Source organism: Paramisgurnus dabryanus, chromosome 9 (genome assembly GCF_030506205.2).
Source record: "Paramisgurnus dabryanus chromosome 9, PD_genome_1.1, whole genome shotgun sequence".
In the NCBI taxonomy this organism is placed as follows: Eukaryota; Metazoa; Chordata; class Actinopteri; order Cypriniformes; family Cobitidae; genus Paramisgurnus; species Paramisgurnus dabryanus.
Window position 1 is genome coordinate 32,448,060 of NC_133345.1, and position 17,847 is coordinate 32,465,906.

The 17,847-nt window shown below is 37.2% G+C and overlaps 2 protein-coding genes across 4 annotated transcripts in view; both read right to left on the reverse strand.

Annotated features, from left to right (window-relative positions):
• Window positions 1-336: 336 nt before the first annotated feature.
• Window positions 337-15,932, reverse strand: LOC135739858 (thrombospondin type-1 domain-containing protein 4-like). Of its 2 annotated transcripts, none has more exons than XM_065257933.2 (18): window positions 15,761-15,932; window positions 15,241-15,286; window positions 15,047-15,113; window positions 13,577-13,839; window positions 13,180-13,465; window positions 12,943-13,045; window positions 12,125-12,261; window positions 5,597-5,801; window positions 5,201-5,376; window positions 5,039-5,120; window positions 4,701-4,886; window positions 4,445-4,574; window positions 4,148-4,352; window positions 3,767-3,940; window positions 3,125-3,298; window positions 2,860-3,039; window positions 2,630-2,774; window positions 337-2,515 (listed from the first exon to the last, which is right to left on the reverse strand). In XM_065257933.2, exons 2-18 carry the CDS (start codon window positions 15,264-15,266, stop codon window positions 2,364-2,366), a joined length of 2,691 nt encoding a protein of 896 aa, XP_065114005.1. In that variant the 5' UTR covers window positions 15,267-15,286; window positions 15,761-15,932; the 3' UTR covers window positions 337-2,363. The 2 variants fall into 2 exon arrangements, with proteins under 2 accessions (XP_065114005.1, XP_073671897.1); XM_073815796.1 differs by having other exon boundaries at window positions 15,671-15,932.
• Window positions 15,933-16,684: 752 nt separating this feature from the next.
• The window catches only part of LOC135739857 (leucine-rich repeat-containing protein 49), a 40,477-nt gene continuing 39,314 nt past the window's right edge, over window positions 16,685-17,847 (reverse strand). The window contains exons 17-18 of one of the 2 annotated variants that reach the window (XM_065257932.2): window positions 17,700-17,847; window positions 16,685-17,599 (exon numbers count right to left, since the gene is read on the reverse strand). In XM_065257932.2, the coding sequence (XP_065114004.1) occupies window positions 17,375-17,599; window positions 17,700-17,847 (373 nt within the window). In that variant the 3' untranslated portion in view covers window positions 16,685-17,374. The remainder of the gene's footprint in view (window positions 17,600-17,699) is intronic. The other variant, XM_073815800.1, reaches the window with a different exon arrangement.

Sequence of the window (17,847 nt, forward strand, 5' to 3'; positions counted from 1 at the left end):
TAATGACAAATACAAATCTTATCATTCAGATTGATTTCCGTTTAACACAGAGTATCATCAGATTATTTCCGCCTGAAGAATATCTATGCTGGTTTTGTTAATCCTCAGTAAATCGATAATTAATAGCATTAATTTGTGTCAATGTAATCTTTCATGGGCATTTATTACACAAACACAATTATCCACGCGCTCGTTTGTTTAACTCCTGGTTAAGTTAAAAATTTCAGATACCAAATTGAGTACTCAGATTACGTAATTTGTTCTCTTTTTTATTGAATATCATCAACAAGTATAAAACACATTTTGTTCAATGCCACATGACATACTCAACGTATTCACACAACGTACTTTGTTCTCTCTTTTTTTTTTTTTTTTTTATTAACCTAATGAGAACATACAAAACTAATGCCAGGGGTTACAACGCATGTTACAAAATCAGTAAATGTCATATAAATGACACAATGAGACAGTTCTTAGGGCTTTGGAGTTGCTAGATACAGAGAGAGTGTCCAGGTAGGATTTAAGTTCCTTGTTAAAGATAAAGAAGTAGGGCTTTGTTCTCTGTAGTCAAGTTTTTTGATGAGTGACGTCATTGCACATTGGCCACAAGAGGGCGACACGCGCTCAGCTCCTACAACTGTACTCATAAATGCTCAGGTAAATCATAATTATGAGATACAAATACATAATTCCGACTCTATCTCTATATAATTTCACTTTTAAAGTCATAATGTTGACTTTTTTCTCATGATTTTTATAGTCACAATTTTGACTTTTAAAGTCATAATTTCGAATTTTTATCTACGGCTTTTTTAATCTTATAACTATGACTTTTTGATGTTTTATTTCAGAATTATGACTTTTTTATCTCATAATTATTACATTTAAAGTCATAATTTCGAATTTTTACCTCATAATAATGACCTTTTTTAATCTCATAATTATGCATTTTAAAGTCATCATTTTGTTGTTTTATTCCATAATTATTACTTTTTATCTCATAATTTTTACTTTTTTATCTCATAACTATGATTTTAAAAGTTATAACTTTGACGTTTTATTTCATAATTATGGCTTTTTTTATCTCTGAAATTTGCTTTCAAAAGTCAAAATTATATGTTTTGTCTTATAATTATTACTTATAAAGTCATCATTTAGACGTTTTATCTCATAATTATGACTTATCTCATAATTGTGTAAAAATTAAAGTCAACATTTTAAAGTTTTATCTCATAATTATTACATTTAAAGTCATCATTTTGAAAATAATTGAATTATATCAAAAATTTGAAGATAAAACCCCTGACTTTTAAAGTCATAATTTTTTTGTTTTATTTCATAATTATTACTTTTTATCTCATAATTTTTTACTTTTTTATCTCATAACTATGACTTTTATACAGAGCCCCTAAGGGGACATGGAGAAAAAAATTAAGTTTAGTTTCGCGTACACACGTGAAACTATTGTGTGCGCAGGTGAAATTATCGCGTTTAGTTTTACGTGCGCACACTTTTTAAAATCATCATTTCAACATTTTTTTTTGACCTTTTATCTTATAATTATTACTATTAAAGTAAGTTTATCTCCTAATTATGACTTACCAGAGCATGATTATTTTTTATGTTGCGGAAATGGGCTTCCATACATTTGACCGCATTAATAAGAGACAATTTTGGGGTGAATTTGAATGACTATTACATCAGACTGATTTAACATGAAGACTTTATATCGTTTTAGAGTTTAGACAATATATCACGATTCATATTGACTTACATTTGATTATATTTATTAGGACTGGCCTTTAGTTTACAGTGAATATATAAAGATGTTGATAACTCTGATTTTGTGTAAAATATAAATACACATAGAAAGAGAGAGCACTGTTTATAACAGCGGGGTAAAGAAAAAAAAAAAACGTGTTTCTAAAAATAATTCACAATACCATTGTTATCCAGTAACCAGTTGTTAAATTTCTCTTTTTTAAATTTTTAACAGCAAATGTTTTGCGCTTGTATTTGTTATATACAACTGTGAATCACTGCTATGGTTAATGACTATAGGAGACCTCACAGGTTTATTGATTGATTCACATACAGTATTTAATCCTGCAATAAACGCAGTTCTTCAGTATTGAGGTATCATGACATGTTTCTGTGTTCAGAGGAACCCACTGGAGATCAATAATAAGAGTTTGACTCTCAGAAGTGATGCTGATGTTCTTCATAGAAAGAGTTGCTGTCCATCTCTCCTCTGTAGTTCAATCATCTGATCATGAACATCTCTTCTGTTCTTCAGATGCTCTTCACAAACAGTCGTCTCTGTTATCTTGCAGTGATGAGATCTTCTGATGTGACAGTGACCTTCATGGACTGTATCTGTGTCTCCGCTGTCCAGACATCTTCTGCTCTACACGTGTACAGGAGGCACAACACGCCAACTTATAATAATCATACACGCAGAGACGCGCCTGGACCACCACATTACAGTTGAAATATTTATCTCTGCATTTCTCATCTGAAAAACACACAGACAAAAAGCTTCACACTGACACGTGTCCACATCATATATGATTCAAAATACATTCAGTCATTATAAAGAGTTTTAAATGTGATATATGACAGAACTGACCAATCGCAGGAAGGCAGGGCTCAGGGTTACAGATCTCTTTGACGTGTGGCTTTGATGTTTCCTCACAGCTGTCAGTGGTGATCATGTGATCAGAGATACAGCGCACCTCTCGCACACGGTAACCACCATCACACGACTTTGAGCACTGTAACACACGCATGAGAAATACCAATGACAACTTCAACACAAATCTGTGTGTGTGTGTGTGTGTGTGTTTGTGTTTTACACACCGTGCTCCAGTCTGTGTGGTACCACATGGCTCCACAGGTTTTGATGAAGCAGCTCTGTTGGCTTAGAGGTTTGTCCAGAGATGAACATTCATACGGGGGCGTCACAGTAAAGCCCTCATCTGATCTCATCAAACACACTACTGCCCTCTGCTGTCCGCCGGGGCCACACTCCGCCGAGCACTAAACCGTCCATAAACACACACACACACCAATAAACACAAAGCACAGTTTATTGCATTGGGAATGACAATTGATGTGGGCTTACCTGACTCCAGGGTCCTGCAAACCACTCCGTGCGACTCTCACATGGGCCGTTGTTACAGGCTTGCACCTCTGGGGGGCGCTCAGATCCACAACCCTCCAGAGGTAAACTACTAATGTGATTGGTGAGACACAAAACATTGCGTGTCCGCATGCCCACGCCACACTCTGCAGAACACTGACATGAGAAACATGTAAAAACAATGAGTTAATGCACAGAGACAGCTGGTCTGTATTTAACATTAAAGGTGCAGTGTGTAACATTAAGAAGGATCTCTTGACAGAAATGCAAAATAATATACAAAAACTATATAATCAGGGGTGTATAAAGACCTTTCATAATGAACCCATAGGTTTTTATTACCTTAGAATGAGACGTTTTTTTCTACATACCGAGGGTCCCCTTACATGGAAGTCGCCATTTTGTGCCGCCATGTTTCTACAGAAGCCCTTAATGGACAAACTTTTTACTAAGTTGACTCAGAAGATGACATGTTTGTCAGGTGGCAGCTACTGTAGCTTCTCTATGCATTTCAAAAGCGAGGGATGAGCAGTGGACTGAGCCATTGGTTGCAATTCGCAACCTCACCACTAGATGCCGCTAAAATTTACACACTGCACCTTTAAAACCTGTTCTAGCGCTCACCTGAGAACCCCAGTCACTGAAGAACCAGCTTTTTGTACACGGACCCACATCACAGTTCTCCACATCACCGGGGCGAAGCTGCATGTTGCACTCCTCATCCTCCACAATATCACCAACATTACTGACACAATGCACCTGCCGTGACCGCTGACCTACACCACAGGGCACTGAACACTGATCACACACAAACACACACACAAACACACACATACAAAAAGCATTGTTTTTTTATTCCTGAGCAGATTGATATATTTCATGAATGACTCTCCCACAGACTAAAAACTTCACCCACTGCCCCTGCTGATAGGCTATTGCTCACAGTCCTCACATGTGTGGCCAATCAGCGGGGAAGAGGGACTGTGACTGACAGCTGTCACTCACGGGACTCCAGTCCGAGCGAATCTGCCACTCGCTGCAGATCTTCAGCTGACAGGTGCTGCTGATCTCCGGTCGTTCCAGGTGATGACATCGACTGCCGTGCACGGTTAAAGTGCGGTTGGCGTACATCTGACGACACAGAACCTGGCGATGCTGCGTTCCCAGACCGCAGGTTTTACTGCACTCGGACCACTCGCCGATATCCCAGCTGAAGAGACATTTACAGATACACGAGTGCTCTTGATTGTCATATTCACATTTTTTTATCAATATGGACATCATGAAGAGGGAGAGACTCACAATGCCGGGCACGGTTGAACGTTACAGGGCTCCTCCTGCAGGCTGGGTTTGGTACTGCTGTCACACAGACCGCTCGACACCTGCGCGTGCGTTATGCGATGGACGCAGCTGAAAATGCCGTACCTGCTACCTGCACGTGTGACATGAGGATCAGATTCAGATAAACAGTTAGGAATCTTCCCACAAAATAACTCATTCTTTATTTCACCAGTGTGCAATATCTGTTTCTGTATAATAAAGTTGATGTAATTCTGACCTCTGCCACAGGAGGCGCTGCAGTCTGTGGTGCCGGTGAATTTCCAGTTGTATTCTTTAGGTGTTTGTGGGTGAGGAGCAGCAGGTAACTGATTATTTGGATTCCTGTTCACACCTGACCGCTCGCGTTCCTCTGGACCCTTCCGGCCGATCGGATCAGAACCAGCCTGTCTGTTTATAACATTTACTGTGGAGCAACACAAGCCCAGCACTGTATTTTACATGTTTATGTTATATAAACATGGCTTATTTAATGGTCATTATGGGATAATAATATTCATTTCTAATTATACCAATGTGATGATTTTTGTAAGTTGGTTGTGAGAGAACAGAACCCACCGTCATGCTGAGGGTCTCCAGGGTTCTCTGAAGGCATGAGGAACTCATAACGAACGCCTGGATTGGGCTGCTGGTAGATCATCTGAGCAGAATGACACTCAATGTTTGTATTAAATATCACAGAAAACCAACCATGATTATTTTAAACTAAATCAAACTCACATAGACATCCAGGATCTCATTGGTGGGTCCTTCGGCCAAGAAGGATTCTCCTGCGGTGCTGGTGATCTCATTGGGTCGTCTGTATGTGAACATGGTTCCTACTCCCTCGTACATTCCTGGACGGTCAATGGCCCAGTTTCCATTAATAATGGATCGGCCAGACCGGCTGCGCAGAGCTGCACCACACGCACAGACACACACACACACACACACACACACACACACACACACACACACACACACACACACACACATACAGAGAGAATAATTTGATTGTGGGTGTGTCTAGCAGCTTAATGAATGAAAGGGACTGACAAAAACATTTGATGTTGTTTAAAACAAACCTTGACCTTGACATAAGGTTTAGTGCAGCTAGTTAAATGAGGATTTACTCACCCAGATAGTTTCTACTCTTCACCATCTCTGTGATGTTTATTTTAGTAGCACCCAGTGGGATCTCCACGATCTTGTGGTAACCCACTTTAGAGAGGCTGTGCTGGAACAGACCTGAGATCAGCTTACACGTTCTGCCATCTCCAGCACAGACACCACATCTATCACGAACCTTCACTGAAGACACCAGATCATCACAGCCCACCGTCTGATACACAGAGAAACTTCACATCACTGATTTACACACAAAACATCTTTAAAAGAGAATCGCTCATATTTATATTCTCTACTGAGTTCTGTGTAGATAAATAATCTGTTAATGTGATCCTCAAGTTTATAATAACTTTCAATAGAGGTCATGTGTCTGAACACTCAATCTGCAGATTCATACAGACACCGAGTCACTGATAGCTTGAGTTATTTCATATTTTACATTTAATAACATAAATAATTACATACTGCAAAAAAAATTATTTGGCCAAAAATATGTTTTAAATATATGCTAAATACATTTTGTAGAAAGTACTGCTTAATTTTATTTTTGAATTTGAAAATACATTTAGTTTTAACATTCATATATTAACATATATTTCAAAAGGTATTTCAGGGGTAACAAATACATTTCTAATTTTACAACCCACACAGCAAAAAATATATTTTCCTAGCCAAAATATTAAAGTTTGTATTAAACATAAGTAGGTATAAAATGATATGTATATTTTTGCCGTTAAAATATATTTAATTTCAGTCTTTTAAATTTTTTTGTTTACAAGTTTGTAACATACAAAGTTTTTCTTTCAATGTGATGTGAATATAAATGCTTTAAAATATATTTCAAAATATACAAAAAATTGCCAAAAAATATATTCAGCACAAATATTTTTTGCCCATTTTTATATATTTTGTAATATATTTAAAATTATATTTGAATTTTTTTTTTTTTACCGTATGGGATAGTTAGACACAAACTGTCTGAAGATATTATTAATCTTTGTTAAACCCTCAGGTGGACCGGACACATTCCAGGTCATCTGATCAAAACAGCTCTTTGTGTTTGTTTGTGATTTCAAAAGGAAATGAAAGATATTGAATAAAAGTACATTCATACACATGAAACAGAACAGTGTGTTGTGGATTATTGCTATTAAATAAACGCCAAACCGCCTAAATCACCTATACACTGTAAAGAAACATTTCCATATCTATCTGGATTATTTCCCATGATGCCCTGGGCTGAGATCCAGCAGCTGTCCACTCGTTTCCCACAATCCTTTAAATGTCACAAATGATGAAGAGAATAACTGAGGTGAAATATAAAATGACTGTTTCACATTTACAAAAAGAGAAAATATTCAAGAAGAGTAAAACTGATGAGTTTGATGATTATAAATCATTTGATTATTATATCAACTGAATATTAAATGTATGCAGATCTGCTGATTATGAATGTGAGAGACATGATCTCTGATAATATTTGACTATATTCATGTGTATTCATCCAGGTTCAGATGAAGTGTGTTTGTGTGATTGATGATGTTTGTATAGTTGTTACAAACTCTCGCTGGACTCCTCCCACTAAACTTCATGTGGAGTCCATGTGGTGGACGCGAGCGGCGGCATGTGTGCCACAAATGTGAAAATGTATTGTGAGGTTTTTAATGAGAACGATAACAGCCACTGTTCTCTTTTATTACACTGACGGCAGACTCACAGCCGTAGACGTGGCTGCACAAACAAACACTTTTATAAACTTCATCCTGTAAGCTGGGTTTGCTTTGTGTCTTAAACTTCAGCATGTAATTCCTTCACTTTATGAAGCAGACGTGAATGATGTTTAAATCAGCTGACTTTCTGACTGATGGGTAAATAAAAACTTTGAGAAGAGAGAAGACGCAAACAATCTCATTCAGTAGCAAACCCCTCACAGTTTCTTTAAAAACCTTTCTGCCTTCATCCTGGAGTTTCAAAACTGAATCCAATGAAAACAAAAGAGAGGAGACATGAAACATATAAAGTCAAATATCTCCCTAAAGACATCTAAGATAGAAATAAATCAAATACAAGTCTTCAGTATTTACTGTGATTTAGCGCTGACATTATAGAAACGTCTCCTGTGGAACGAACCGCACGACCTGATGTCTGTGAAACTGATGATGGGACGCACAAAGAGCGAGGTCAAGGCTACAGCTGGATCATAAACACACACAGACACACACAGACACACACACACAGACACACACACACACACACACACAGACACACACGCACACACACACACACACAGACACACACAGACACACACAGACACACACAGACAGAGATCTGTCATTAAAGCCACTCTCATGAGATCTCTGAGGTGTTTGTATCTCTACTGTATCTGATCTGACACATTAAGAGAAAGAAGCGGTGGAGTTCGTGTGGTCTCAGGAGCATCTGTGCAAAACATTCAGTAGTTTTATAGACGTGTATACGCTGACAGAAACATCAAAGACACAATAAAGTAGAGCGAGTGAACCAATGAATGATGATTCAGCAAATAAACTTCACTGAGGTTGAGCTTTAAAACAAACTCTTTAATCATAGGAACCAAAGTCAACTAGAAGATGAGATTGTTTAAAGCAATACAGATGAATGTTTGTGTGCATCTCAGGTAAAAACCACAGCACAGTCCTGTTCACTGACAGCTGTGTAAATATACCGTGGTACAGATCGTAAAGACTCAACTCTACTCACAAGCACTTCAGATGAGTTTCTGACAATATACACATAGAAATATTTCATTCCCATCAAACCTCTGACTGTAACTTAATCCATACTGTACTCTTATAATGATAAACACAGAGAGAGAGAGAGAGAAACACACAGACCTGGACCCAAGGTTCTCCAAGAACTCGCATGACACAGACGAGAAACAGAGGAACCACAGCAGAGATCATCATCATCATCATCATCATCATCATCATCACCACACGCATCACTCTCTGAATGATTGTGTCATCACTGCAGATCACAGCTAAACGTCACACACACACAATGAAAGCTGAGCAAATGAAGGGGTGGAGAGAAGGAAAAGTGGGAACGGATGTGAGGAGAGGAGGAGGATCATGAGGTGGGAATTTTCTGAATGAGATTACTGTGGTGTTACTACACTGATCAAATAAAAGAGGATACAACTGAGATTGTGTATGTGTGTGTTTAAATATCCTCTCTTTTTTAATGCTCCAATAGGGCTTTCACACTGTTCGAACTTAACCAGGGGTTAAGAGATAACCCTTGGGTATTCATAATCTTCGGAGCAGAGTTTCATAACCCTGGGTTAATTTTAGGGATAACCCCGCTTCTAAATTACAAGTGTGAAACAACCGCGATTAAAAGCAGGGTTTAGAATGAAGATAACCCAGAGTTAAGCTTTAAGTGTGAAAAGCCATAGTGTGAAACGTGAAAAAGATAACCCAGGATTCTTTATAGGGTTTAGAATAACCGGGGTTAACTATTCCAGTGTGAAAAGCCCTCATGAGTGACATTTTGGTTGCTTGCTGCTGTTAGGTAGACTTCTGAGATGAGTCTGACATTAACTTAGTTTAGTGCTTTGTGTATTCTGTTAATATCTTTTTTATTATAATAATTGGGCTACAGTCTTACGTTTCCATGTTAGATGAAAAGTTTAATATAAGTCAAGTTTAATACATAGTAATCAGTTTATCATATTAATTGACTAAATGTTTGAAGGTCAAAGAAAAAGTAAATACCAGTTAGTTAGATTATAATCTATTTATGAAGACAATAACATTTGCTAATTAAATTTTTTTCTGTAAACTGTAAAAATGCATCATTTTTGTCAAATCAACATATATTTTTATGTTATGTTAACTTAACAAATTAAGTTAAACAATTTCAACTTGTTTTTATAGCTAACTGTATGTTAACTTATCACAGGTCAAAACTTAATAAAGAAGGTTGAATTGACTTCCAAGCTGCATTTATTTACTGTGTATATTTATACATTTTCCGGTTTTCTGTGGTTTCCTTTTCCTCAGCTTTCATGTCAAGTTCATTTAAAAGAATGCAGGACTGTAAATAAGTGTTGTATAAATAAACTTAACTTGATTTAATGTTTGTAGATGTGATGTGTCAGTAGAGTAATAAATACAGTACAGTAATGTAAGAAACAGACGCTGAGGGCTGAAAGTAACCGTGGATAAGAAATCACATCACATATCTGATAGAGACACTGTATTCATATCATCACCTCATAAAGAGTTAAGAAAACAGCTCAAAAATAGCGTTTTTCTTTTCAACTAAATATCTTTAACATTCAGATAATGCTTCTTCTTGACTTTATTATATCATTTATTTGCATCATTTCACGAAAGTCAGTGTAAATTATTTGGTAACAGAGTTAAAAGAGTTTCTGCTATGATTCTTGAAAGTAAAAATGACAAACATTTTTACACAAAAACTTTCAGAAGTATGGTGCTTTTGCATTTGATTGATTTAACACATCTCCCACAAAACATGAGATGAATTCATTTAGTGCCTTAAAATACAGTAAATACTCTAAAGTGTCATTTATCATCTGTATAATGAAGTATTGTACTGTATATACAGTCAAATTCAGCATCATTCACAGCTCTCAGTTTACATCACACACAATAAAAAAAGATTCTCTGCATGAGAAACTATAATAACCCGTCTGTCCGTCTGTCTGTCAATATATCAAGAGCTTAAAGTTAATGCTGGAATTATCTGTGATATTCCTAAAGATTCCTCTCATTACTCCAGAAGATTTCTGTCTGATCTGTAGGAGCTTACTGAAGAATTCAAATCATCTGTGTGGGAAACAAACTAGTGAACATGTCACCAATCACTTCTCATAAAGACCTTGTTATTCCAGCATCTGTGTTACGTCTCATTTCTCAAGGATTTGTTGAAGTGAGAGTTTTGTAAAAAGCACAGCTGGATATGAAAGTGTGGATAATTCACTAAGCAGGCAACTGTGTGTCTGTGTGTCTTTACAGACGGTGCTTTCAACAATTAAAGCTTATTAAAATAACACAACACATGTCATTTTCTCCAAGAAGAACTGAATACATGGAAAAATTCAACAGTATTCAAAGATATGAGATTATATAAAGATCAACAGCTTCATCATTTTATATTTGAGGTCTGCTAGAATACATGAACATGATTTCAAATGTACAATGTTTCTCATTCTCTATCTATATTAAAGCTGCACTTTTCTTCCTCATGTCTGAAAGGATTTATTTAAATAAGAGATTTTGTGACGTTTGACTTTATGGAAGACATAAAATCTACGGACTCCTTTATGGCAGTGGTTCTCAAACTGAGATTGTGCCAAGGGGGCTCAAGTTTTATGACATTTTATAAAATACATGAATTTATCATACATTAATAAAACCTCAGAAAGCTACTAACCAAGACCAAGAGCAATACATTTTATAATTTAATATGTTTTGTTTAATTCAAATTATTAAAAGTTCTGGAATGTTTTATGTCTTTGGGGGTCATGAAGGGATGCACCGTACACAAGGGGGCCGAATGCCGAAAAAGTTTGAGAACCACTGTTTTATGGACTTTAAGGAGTCGTTCATTCTGGAAAGTGTTTCCATTAAAGACAATATCTCCTTTTGGATGGCACTTTGTGCTTCTTACAGTTTTTCTCAGTTGCTTTGAAGCATTTCTCAAATCATTTTTTAAATCTAATAAATAATGTGTGCATTTCTCAGAATGATTCGTACAAACTGCACAACATCATGGATGTCATGCAAAACCCTGTACATTTTTGTTTATCTCTCAAAAGTAAATGTTTACGTCAGTGAACATGATAAATCATGAAGCCAATACAGAAGTGATTTAAACTGTAATTCATCGACTGTCCGCTAAAGGCTCAAAAAGGGAGTCAATTCCCATAGACCCCTATGTTAAAATGCCCAATTTTACGGCAGAAAACAATGTGTTTACAACCTGATACAAAAAGTGATTTTGGTCTTTATAGTTAATTTTGCCCTTCATGACAACTACAATGTTTTTGTAACTCATCCATTTAAATGATATTAAGCCTTAAACATCTGCAATATTAAGGAGGTGGCCACTGCTGTCACTACCGTAAAGCTACGTGCGCTTGGTTTTAGCAACCAGCACCTGAGATTCACCCACCTCCCGCATCTTTACCCATTTCGGTTATTTGTTGACAGTTATTCTTAGTTAATTGTAAATTAATGTAATATACTTATGACTTGTGAATGTAATGCTCAGTTGATTTAAAACCAGGCTGAGAAAAACTGTAGCTTTGCAAACTTTTCATACCCAAACAGCAAATGTACACAGACAGACAGACAGGATCCTGATGTTTTACTGCCCTCCAGCGGCCACATACAGCACTGCACTACACACCGTTTACACACTTCTTTTTACATAAATTTACACAAGTCATCACTTTGACTCTAAAAAAAAAAACATTTGGGACCGAATGTTGACTTCTTTTCTTTATTATGGTCACGTGATTCCTACCTCACACTTTCCAGCAACACAGACAGACGAGTTGTTCTGTTCACATGGAGTCCCATCAATGATGTCATCAGATTGACGGACATAGAAACGAAAGCCGACCGCCCGACAGTTGAGCTGACACTCCGATTCATTGTCACCTGCACCAAAACACACAGATGAGCTGCAGAAATTCAGTAACACGTCATTCCTTTATGTTTATTAATAAGGGTGTAAATCGTGCAATTTTCTTGCGATGCTTCTCTATGAATTACGGTAAACGCTGCTACATCCAAAAGCCAGAGGGCGCTCTCGTCTCGTGCAGAAACTCAAAATGGGCCGCAGAAGAAGAACCATGACAAACACACAGCTCCAGGAAATGACTTAAGCATTTTTATATCACTGTTCTTCAAACTTTTAAATGAACTTTTAAATGATTTTTAAATTTAAAATGATTTTATATTGATAAAGACTTTCCACTGATAAATGAGCCATAATATATGAAAGAACTGTGCATAATATCGCCTTGCAAAATCGATAGTGTGTCGTTATTTACATTTACACCCCTATTTATTAAATATCTTTGTATTATGACTTCATGTATCAGACAGTAAAGATCTGCAGTATCATTCGTGTCTGTAGGAGCGAAGATTGAGTTTAATACTTTTTGTGTGTTTGATCACCAGGGAAAGAAACTGATAGATTGACCGATCGATTGAAGAAATCAACAAAGAGAGATGATCACGTTGAATAGAAAGCACATCAGTGTTTCATCAGAAGTGAGTTCATCTCCTGACTAGACCATCAACATTCAAATCAAATATTAAATCATTTCATCTCACCGTCATGAAAAGGTTCCCATTTATAGAGTCGACCCATGAAGGGGCGTGTGTTAAACGCAGAACACTGCAGCTCTCTGATTGGTCTGCTTGATGACGGACAGGCCTGTGAATTTATAACACATATAAACACTTCACCGGTCACTGGATCACTTCTAATCCGGTGTTATTTTAGTCTTTTATTTTAGTATTTAGGTATAGATGTATAGATATGTAATGTGTTAAACTTAAGAAGTTTACCATGATGTTACAGATCTTGTGTTGGATTGGTGATCCAGGACAGGAGGTGTTTGGGAGCGGAGCGTTGTGTCTGGTTAGCAGTGATGTCGCTGTGGTCTGGGTCACACCGGGCTGCTGTATGTGAACCCGGGCCGGATGCTGACGCGTGTTTACGTTCCTATGATGCGTTCTGGCTCTGTGACGTGAGATGTTTGATGCAGAGCGTCTCTGTCTGTGCTTGGACGTGAAATCTTTCTGTAAAGATGCTCTGCCGTAAGCGTAGGTGCCTGGACTGATGTTGGATTTCCTTTAAAAGATCGGTCAAACAGAAAAATCTTCCTGATCATCAATATATCTTTATAGTTAAAGACCAGTGGTTTTAAAAACTAAAAATCAAACATGGAAGCTGTTGTCAAACCTTAATCCATTCAGTGGTCTCTGCTCTCTCGGTCTGGGTGGATTTAAATCCGAGCTGTCCTCTCCTCCGGGTCTGTTCGGTGGTATCCACGAGTGAGCGTTCCCCGTCTGTGGAGTGGGATTTACAGAAGACTGGAGACCGTGATGAGGCAAACAAACTCTGGTCTGTTCCTGAAGTCCTCCACCACAGGAACGGGAACAGTCCCGCCACGGACCCCAGGATCCCCACGACCCTGACGATTGAGGATCAGCCGCAGACCGGATCTGAGAAAAGAAATATTTCAGCATTTAGCAGACACCACAGTCATTTATATGAAACTAGAGAGTACAAAATATACAAGAAAATTGTTTGATAATGACAGAGAGATCGATCACAGCAGTCGTTCATCTTCTGATTTTAATCAAATAATATCACAAATTATTTTCTCAAGAAGAGTGAAGCAAAAATATTACTGAAAACTAAAACATCCAGCTGCAAGTCTCAATGTAACATCCAGACTCATTTCATGAAACATCTCAGAAATCAAAAGAAAAACAAAAAGATTATAACTTAGTTTTATTTGCTGGCTTTATTTTTAAACAATGACAAACTCATTATTACCACAGTAATTCTGTCATTCAGATGCATCATTCTGCATGAAACTATTGTGTTTCTGTTTTATCCTTAAGAAGATGACTTTACAGTGTTGTAGAGGTCTATCACAGTTATAAAAATCCTGTGTAAATCTGAAGAACTAAACAGATGACCAGCCGACCTTAACCAAACCCTAAAACCTAAACCTGTGATCAGAGAGTTCAGGAGATCACGTCTGTTCACTTTTACACATCACGTCAGACCAGCGACAGTATTCATCACATAAACTGATCTCAGGTCAGGTCTCTTACATCATCAGCACTGGTTGATTAAACATTCATTCATTTTATGTTTTTGGTAGGGATGCACCGATAGGATTTTTTGGGCCGATGCCGATATTAAACACTTGTATACAATACTATACAGCTGGTCTATAAGCTAGTTTATTTCTGCATCAAATTATTTTTTACTGAACATGGATTGGATCTAATTAACATTCAACTGACCAACATAATAAGAGAGGCACAAATTAAGCTAAAACAAATATAATAAGACAACATGACAATCTTCAAAGGTGGTTTTTGCTATTCAGCATTTATTTTATTAACAACATTAACTCATTTTTTTTACATATAATGGATTTTTTTATGCAGTTAATTAATAAACAATCGGTATCGGCCTTTCTCGTGCTATTGCCGATATGCCGATGGTTTCAACTTCATCAAAAATCGGCCGATACATCGGTGCATCACTAGTTTTTGGTCATGAATGTCTTTATAATCAGGTAAAGCCACAAAATCAAGTCTGCACTTTATTTTGTTGTGAGATTTGTTGTGTGTGATGTGATGATAAGATGAAATGCACTTTTAAATAAAAGTCCCTGTTTGATATTCTTACCTTTCTTTGGTTTTCTTCATGATGACACACGAGAACAGGCCACAGGAAAACCATCACAATAACAACTCTACAAACACAACATGACAGATTTACATCAATACTGACTGACATAAGAAACTAACCAGGTGTTAGGTAACACATCTCTATGTAACTGTGTGGTAAAGTCTCTTAGTATGAATGAAATCTGACGTCACCTGATGCTGAGATCGTCACTTCTCATTCTGATAACAGAGATCAGATCTGTACATGAATAGACACACACACACACACACACACACACACACACACACACGAACACACCTGTCACTCAAGTTCAACATAACAAACAATCACGTGTCTCTTTTTAGACTTTAGTTGACCTTTGACCTCGGAAGGTCAGTACATCAGCAGTAAGACACATAATCAGAGGTAACATATTGTGAACATAAATTCTGTGTTATACTATGTATAAGATTATTACAATTATACACAACATTACAATATTATTAGTACCTAAAAGCACTATGGTGAACATAAAGTGACATTAAACATCTATAAGAAGAGTTTACAGTAAAATAAAAACACATTAAATGAATTTTAATTGATTTTACTACACAAATAAAGTCAAAATATCCGTGTCCTTACAGTAAAATACCGTCATGATGAAAGATTAGCTTCAATGTGATTCACACCTATAAAACACCTGGTTAAACATGGTAAAGGTTAATGTGGTACCCGTTGAGCTCCAGCGGTTCTAACGGTGAAAGCGTCGCGCGATCCTGACGCGTCGCGACGCGCGTAATTCAGCGCAACATTCCACGCGTTTGATAGCGTCAATAAAATCCATCATAAAGCACGGTCACGCGCACAGGACCTCTCTACTGTAAATGTGTTTCTCAGTCCAATAAACAAAAGAGAGGGAGAGGGAGAGTGAGCGCGCGCGCGCGAGAGAGCGAGAGAGAGAGAGAGAGAGGGAGGGAGGGAGGGAGGGATGGAGGGGAGTGAAGACCGGGGTAAATTGTCACACATTTTACTACAGTAAATAATCCTCAGAGTAAAGTTATTTTTGAGAGCCAATAAACAAAATGTCGTGCAAAGTTGTTCCTGTAATAAAGTAAACTATCTGTAAATATGAATTGTGTCACGTGCACGTCATCATGTCAACAGAAGTCAGTAGAGGATTAAAGATTACTGTACAGAGTAAATGATCTGTAAGAGTTATAAATATACTCATCATGTTCAGACAGGAGAAACTACAGCTGAAGGCTACAGATGATGACAGATCTCCAATCAGACAGACATCAGACACCTCTGAGAGACAGAAATACAGACTTATAGTTTATCTGCTGGAAACAAATCTACAAAAACTCATCTCTGTCAGAAGTCAATGTGCTTAAAATGATCAATCATCATGTTTCCTAAAGAGAAATAACTTTAGATAAGTAAAGCGCTCTGAACATCTCTGACACGACACATCATCACACAATCTCTTATTCACACAAATCTAAAAACATCAATGTAGAAAGAAAAACATCTTACCTGATGATTCTGATCATGACTTTAGCCAAGCAAAGCTTTTTCTCCAGGATAAATGTGTGTGTGTGATTATAAACATGGTTAGTCAGTAGTTAGTTAGTTTGTGTCCATGTCTGTGTTTGAAAGCTTCCTATCTTTTATTTCCTTACTTTCATCTCCAAATGAAATCTATGAAATTAAATTTATTTGCAAAATGTTCCTGATCATTTTCTTTTAATGAGTATCAAAACACAAAACAAATGAATGCTTATGAAAGAACGGGCTTGATCTTACCACATCACGTCTCATACAGACATTAATAACACAAACTTCATCATAATGTGTTACACAAAAACACAAGCAGATCATCTCATTCAGTTTCACAACAGGTTCACATCTTTATTTGTGTAGTTTGTTTCTGACGGTGAGTTAAAGTTACCGGATGAACAAGAGAAGAAATTCACTGAAAGAAAATGAGATTCATTCAAACACATTGTTTATAATCTACTTTTAAATCGGACTTTAGAGTAAAGAGGTTGCAATTAGTACATTCCTTTAGTGCAACATTTCTCATTTTTTCTTTCTTTTTTCAACCTTGCCATTAGAATGACAGGCGATAATCTTTATGAATGTATTTAGAGTCTTAAAAATATATTTAAAAATCATACAATGTATATTTCTACTATATTTTGCAAAGAAGAAATTATAAATTGAGTCCTAAATGATTAAATGTAAAGGTAAAACAGAAAATATCAATGTTGTACAGGTCAGGTTAGGAGTGTCACGCGTGTCTGATCTGAAATCAGTTGAATCAGTCCTAGGTGTTAGAATCATTTATTTCAAGAGTCTTTCTCTGTGGCGGTGGAGACAGGTCTGTCTGAAGACCGGTCTGTCCTTCATCTCTAATACACTGTCTCTCACCAGCTCTGTGAAGAGAGACGGCCAGAGTTTCTGTAGTGCATCACCCTTCAGATTGTGAGTGGATGCTCTGTTAATGAGACCTCTGAGATACTGCGACACCATCACAGAACGATCTGACACATCACTGCTGCTGCCCTCCTGACAGACAGACAGACAGACAGAGAGAGATTATCACACAGATGTTCATTGATCAATACAGATCTTCTTCTTCTGATGATGATGATGTTCATCTTGTCACCTCAGGACTGTCTGATGTTCTGTTGGGATAGTTGATAAGTGCTCGACTCAAAGCATCTCCCAGCTGTTTTCCGTTCTCCTTCAGGTCTTCAGGACTCTGTCCGCTCCTCCGCCCGCGCCCGTCCAACACAAACTGCAGCTGTCGTTTT

Bases quoted from the DNA above. Each gene is read 5' to 3' on its own strand.
- LOC135739858 (XM_073815796.1), bottom strand. The intron at 13,466-13,576 runs GTTTGACAACAG...GATCTTTTAAAG, and splicing joins AGACCACTGAATGGATTAAG to GAAATCCAACATCAGTCCAG. The intron at 4,887-5,038 runs GTGGGTTCTGTT...GTTGCTCCACAG, and splicing joins TGGAGACCCTCAGCATGACG to TAAATGTTATAAACAGACAG.